The 6000-nt window shown below is 39.1% G+C and overlaps 1 protein-coding gene across 1 annotated transcript in view; it reads left to right on the forward strand.

Annotated features, from left to right (window-relative positions):
* Positions 1-2783, forward strand: part of znrf2b (zinc and ring finger 2b) — a 29743-nt gene extending 26960 nt beyond the window's left edge. The window contains exons 3-5 of the mRNA XM_068736135.1: positions 941-1046; positions 1314-1386; positions 1501-2783. Coding sequence (XP_068592236.1) covers positions 941-1046; positions 1314-1371 — 164 coding nt within the window. The 3' untranslated portion in view covers positions 1372-1386; positions 1501-2783. The remainder of the gene's footprint in view (positions 1-940; positions 1047-1313; positions 1387-1500) is intronic.
* Positions 2784-6000: the final 3217 nt, after the last annotated feature.

A 6000-nucleotide genomic window follows, 5' to 3' on the forward strand; every position in this document is an offset into this window, starting at 1 on the left:
CAGGGTTACTCCAAGGTAGACAAGGTACTGAAGTGTTACTGAAGTATGGAAGTTGACTTTTGGTTTCACTTGGGACATGACCAGTCTCCTCGGTGAAAGTCCAACCGCCTCTCTGTGGGGATTTTCTCCTTATAATACATCACCTGACTCTTCATAGTTATAGTTAGAACAGCCTGGTATGCTGCACAAATATTATTCATAACACTATAAAGTTATGCATGTGTATATGTATATATTGTATTTATTTTATTATGCATTACAAACGTATACACGTATATCGTAACTATTGTACACATCATGGCTGGTTGCACAGGTGGAATTCTGAGTTGCTTTTGCACCCATGAGCGTCACCAGATTGCCATGAATATTGCTGTGTATATTCATATGAGCTTCCCTTAACACCAACCACAGGACCACATGTGAAAGAAATGGTAATCTGGTGGGACGATTGCAATTAATTCCTGCGCTTTCATTTTAATTACCATCTAAAGGAAAGTGTGATATTTTAAAGGTTCCATATACAGGATTCAGAGCATTGATATAGCTCTAGAGACTATATAACTGATATAGTCTATGTTTCCTTGAGCAAGGCACTTAAAAAATTGCTCCCGTGGCTGTGCCTACGGTGTGTGAATGTGATAGAATCTGATAGGCAGGTGTCACTTAGCCCCTCCCATCAGTGTGTGAATGATGACATGTAGTGGTCGGAAGACTAGAAAAGAACTATACAAGTGCAGTCCATTACCATTTACAAACTTAAAGTTAAACTAAGACAAATGAAGGTCACATGTTTATGTGTATTTTATTTAAGATGCTCATTAATTATCATAATATGCCAGATTTAGCTGTGCAGGCTAATTTTCATCTGCCGTCCTGGCTGATTGACTTAAACATACAGAAACATGTATCATATATACAGTATCATGTTGTCATATTACAGAGGACGTCCTGACCAAGGATGCAGGAGAATGTGCAATATGCCTGGAGGAGCTGGTGCAGGGAGACACCATCGCTCGCCTGCCCTGCCTCTGCATCTACCATAAAGGGTGAGAAGGTTTCTTTCTTTTGCTTTTTCACTCCAACGCAGCTCAGCACAAAAACATGGTCAGGGAATGATGAAGGAAAGACACTTGATTTGACCGAGCTTATATTTGTTTTGGTGGATCTGGTGATATCTAGTGGTGAAGGGTAGTCACCACTAGATGTCACCAGATCCACCATGTTGGAGTTTTGATGAGAACTGCTGTACAATTGTCTGTCCTTGTGTTTCACTCTGCTGCTCCTCATCTCTTCTTCCTTGCTTCCTTACTCAGCTGCATCGATGAGTGGTTTGAGGTGAACAGATCGTGTCCAGAGCATCCATCAGATTAAAGCTGCTTTGCACTGGTAAAGTGTCACCAACATCCCACACAATGGATTTGTATCCTAACAGTCATTGTAGAATTGTTCTACATTTGTTTATTGTGGTTTTAATATTCTCTCTTGGTTCTCTGGTGCCAGGTATTCCACAATGTGAGGGATCTACAAAAGGGAGTGTGGATCCAGGGAGACTGCTGGACACTGTGATCTGTTTGACCCCCCCCCCACCCCCACCCAAAAATGTAGTGCCACTGTGTGCCAAATCTCATTTAAGCAATCTTCAGGGATACAGACAGTTTGTGTTTATGTTTAAGTTGCACATCCACGCTCAGTCTCCTTCTGGACGGACTGGTCTCCACCTCACGTCCTCTCCGGCCCTGACACTCAGAGCTACACGGGACATCCCGGCAGGCAGGGCTCCTCCTCCTGAGCGGCCATTGGACAGCAGGTGTCAGCTGATTGTACATCCGGAGTAAGGCGGTGGACAAGGTCCTGGAAGTAGAGGGCGGTCACTCCGTCCCTCCCCTCATCCTTCAGCGTCAGGGTCTACCAGTGCCTTGTTGTTCGAATGCCCAGCCTCAGCGGGACAGGACAGAGGAGGACTGGCCGGTCGGCAGAGATGGCTGGACGGACTCGCAGGAGCGTCTCGCCACAACTGCTAGTCCAGCAGAAACGAGCCAGAGACAGGAGAGCAGCAGAAATGTCTGTCTGCTTTAGCAGCTTGGACATTTTCAGAACCGAAGCTGCTGCTGAAAAAAATGGTGCCAATCAACTGTGAATATTGTCAAACACACACACACACACACACACACACACACACACACACACAAACACACACACTTTATCATCAGTGCTTTTTTAATCGCATACCGTTTAATAGAGGTCCTAGACCTCTATTAAATAGAGTCCTGCTGCCAACATGACAAACACATGTTGGCTCAGAAACATTATCTTGTGTGAACTAGATCCTTCTCATGTCATAACATGATATGTTTCTTGTTAATGACATAAAGATTCTGGTTATACAATGTATCATGTTATAAGGACAAACTGTTCTTGTTTTACAGAGATTTGTTGATTTTGTGTTATAACAAGAACGACTTTTGATAAAACAAGATGTTATGACATGAAAAGTTTGTTCTTAAAACAGTGTCTAGTGACTATAACATGAAAAACATCATTTTATAACATGAATAAGATCTCATAGGAAACATTTTAACATCAACAAGAAAGTGACATTTTATATTTTGTGTTGGTTTTGTGCTTCTCCATGGCAATATGACATTTTTTTTCATAAAGTCTGTGATGTAGTCTATAACAGGGGTATTCAAGTAAATTTCCAAAAGGTCCAGATTGAGAAAATCTCCTCGGGCAAAGGTCTGGAACATTACAATAATATCTAACTTGCACTATTTAGTGCCATATCTATATATATATATATATATATATATATATGTATATATATATATATATATATGTATATATATATATATATATGTATATGTATATATATATATATATATATATGTATATATATATATATATATATATATATGTATATATATATATATATATATATATATGTATATATATATATATATGTATATGTATATGTATATGTATATATATGTATATATATGTATATATGTATATATATATATATGTATATATATATATATATATATGTATATATGTATATATATATATATATATATGTATATGTATATATATATATATGTATATGTATATATATATGTGTAGTCAACAACTGTCAAATTGTTGAAGAAAGTACACATCAATTATATTTTAACAATTATTATTCTCAGTTTTCAATTGAACTGGATGGATTATAAATAATACATAGAAATACATGAAATAATGTTCTTCTCATTTCAAGTAAAATAAGGGCTGGATTAAAGAATAACTGACAGAACAGAAAGCTTTTGAAAAATGTGCATCTTTAAATAAAGTACTTCATTTTAGAAAAATGTATTTCACTGAATTTCCCTGCAGCTTTAAATTCAGTTCATTCAGGTGTGAAGTGATGTCAATTAAAAAAATATATATATTTTTCTATCTTCTAACAAGAGAAATCTGTGTGCATGGACTATATCTGTGGTTATTAAACCACTTGTTTCAGCTCAGTTCTCTCTGCTAACATCACTGTTTGTCAGTGAATTCATGTATAGTTTTGATCATTATGTGCTCCTATGTTTATTTTCTGTGTCTTCATCTCAAATGAATGGGCTTATTCACCACTAAGAACATGCTAATTTACAGTTGACTGTAGAGTGCATTCGCCGTTAAGAGTCTGTCTATTTCTGGCCTAAGATTAAGGGCTCTTTGAACTTTTTGCTCTTTTAACACTTTGTCCTCAGATTTGACTTCTCTAATTCTAGAGTTGGTAGTCCTGCTCCGCGATCTGTTTCCTCGTCTCTCCCCCGTGTGTCACGGTGTGTGTACATCTCACTCGAGTCAGGAAACTTGTCAGAATACCCATATTTGATTGGCTAAACTGCATGACGTGACGCATTGGGCGGCGTGTTTCCTGCACCGCTGAACAAGTGCCGTAAATTCTGGAAATGCTGCGCCGGTTAAAATAGTAGCGCTCCGTCAAAATTTAATAATTCTCAATTATCTATCGGTTTTAGGTCCTGGGTCCGGATACAACGGCGTCTAGGTCCGGATCCGGACCGCAGTCCGCCAGTTAGTGACCTCTGGTCTACAATGTAGGCTGTGTATTAATTATAACATTTGGTCATACTTCTGTTGATACAAATATGATGAAACTCAGAGGGAAGAAATGTTCTGAAGTTCACATTTATCATATCTATCATATCAGTGTCAGATCTACAGTTACAATAAACCAAACGCTGTCATAGAAGTTGAACACACAGAGAGTTAAAATAGATCATCTTTTTCTTTTAATTTAACTTAAATAATAAAATGAAACCTAAAAATAGCTTCTTAGTATCTGATCCTATTTTAAATCCACATTTTTCCATTCGTTTTTTCAGTTGCATTAGTGTTTCCCTTTGGAGTTTTTTTGTCCCCGTCTTATTTCTCTCGTGCACGTGCATGAGATCACATGGACACGGGTGACGACATACGCAGTGCTGTCAATGATGCCACTATTCTACAGGTGGCAGTAATGTGCCGAGAACTGCTGCAATGCACCAGCAGAGGCAGTACACGTGAATCTGTTCAAGCTCAAACACAACTTTGTTGAATGTCATCATAACTTTAATTTGTATACTACAAAACTCAACAGGGCACCTTCTAGTGTAATCCCACGTTTCCTTGTAATCTGCTCTGCGTGTTCTATTTCTATGATGGTTTGATGAGTTCTAACTACTTTGTATATGTGACACTGCTTGCTTTGGTCTGTGACAGTCACTGAGCCTGCATACTGAGGAAAACATCAGCTGAATGTTTGTGATTGTTAAGTTTCTGCATGTAATTAATACGGATAAAGCAAATGTGAACTTCAAATACTCTTTTTGACATGTTATTGACTGATGAAAGTAGAGAGCGCGGTGACTTGGGGGAGCACATTCATAGCAACATTCAAATGTTGGTCCCCAAGTAACCTTTTGTTCCACTACAACTCTGTTGAGAACAGGATGTGGTTGAGGTCATGCCGGCTGGTGATTGGTTGACTAGAGTGGTCCAGGATCTGAGGGGCACTGGAATGACTGAGCTGACACCGATCCAGTCTGTTGGTTGGGGTTTCATGGGTTCAGGATTGCATCGGGACCTCTACCACGGAGGAGCTTTGGAGCGTACAGACTGCTCCAGTGAAAACTGTCACAGTCGATCTCACTGATGAGAATATGAACTCCTCAGTGAAATCACTGAGTGTGTGTTACCTCCTCAACCTCCTCTTCTTTCCGTTGCACAGAGCCCAGTGCTCGACCCGTCACCATGAAGACTCTCTTATCTTTTATACTGGAAACACAAATGAGCTGCTTTTAAAAGCATTCTGTGGAGACATGATGGATTTTTCATCGAGAGGGTCCGGTTTGGAATTGCCTAAACAGCACGAAAAGCATTTATGTTTTCTACACAGGACAAGTTTTAATTTCTTCACACACTCTCAACACAAGGTACATATTGTGTGTTAGCAAGTTCTATAACATTACTGTCAAAAAACTATAGGTAAGGAGAGACCACTACTTGGATCACACTGAGGAAATGGATCACCAGAATGTTGTTTCTTGCCTCTCAGGGCATCCATACACAAAATATACTGAAGTAAAAAGTAAATCTTTAGAAACTTCATGGGATTGAAATACTAAATGAGTACTCCTTTTTAGGCACCTCCATTATTTATATGATAATACTTACCAATACTGTTTGATTTCATGTTATGTCATTCTCTGTTTAGGAAGCCATGAGGGATCAGTTTGTGGGTCACTGGAGGAAGAGCTGAGTGAGCTTTCGGATCCAAACTCATCATGCTGCTTTTGTAAAGCTGACAGCCACACACACAGAGTTCTGTAACTCGCTGTCCCTCCGCTCAGAGGGACACATGGTCATAGAGTTGTCCTCTGCAGTGTGTGGAGGCGGGCGTGTTCTTCTGTTTGTAGCAATAGTCTGAACATCTGGCTCAACCTTTGTCTCTTTAATCGGACTTCTGCA

Source organism: Cebidichthys violaceus, unplaced genomic scaffold (assembly GCF_023349555.1).
Source record: "Cebidichthys violaceus isolate CVI_PGR_0920_01 unplaced genomic scaffold, fCebVio1.0.p SCAF_7, whole genome shotgun sequence".
Taxonomy (NCBI): Eukaryota; Metazoa; Chordata; class Actinopteri; order Perciformes; family Stichaeidae; genus Cebidichthys; species Cebidichthys violaceus.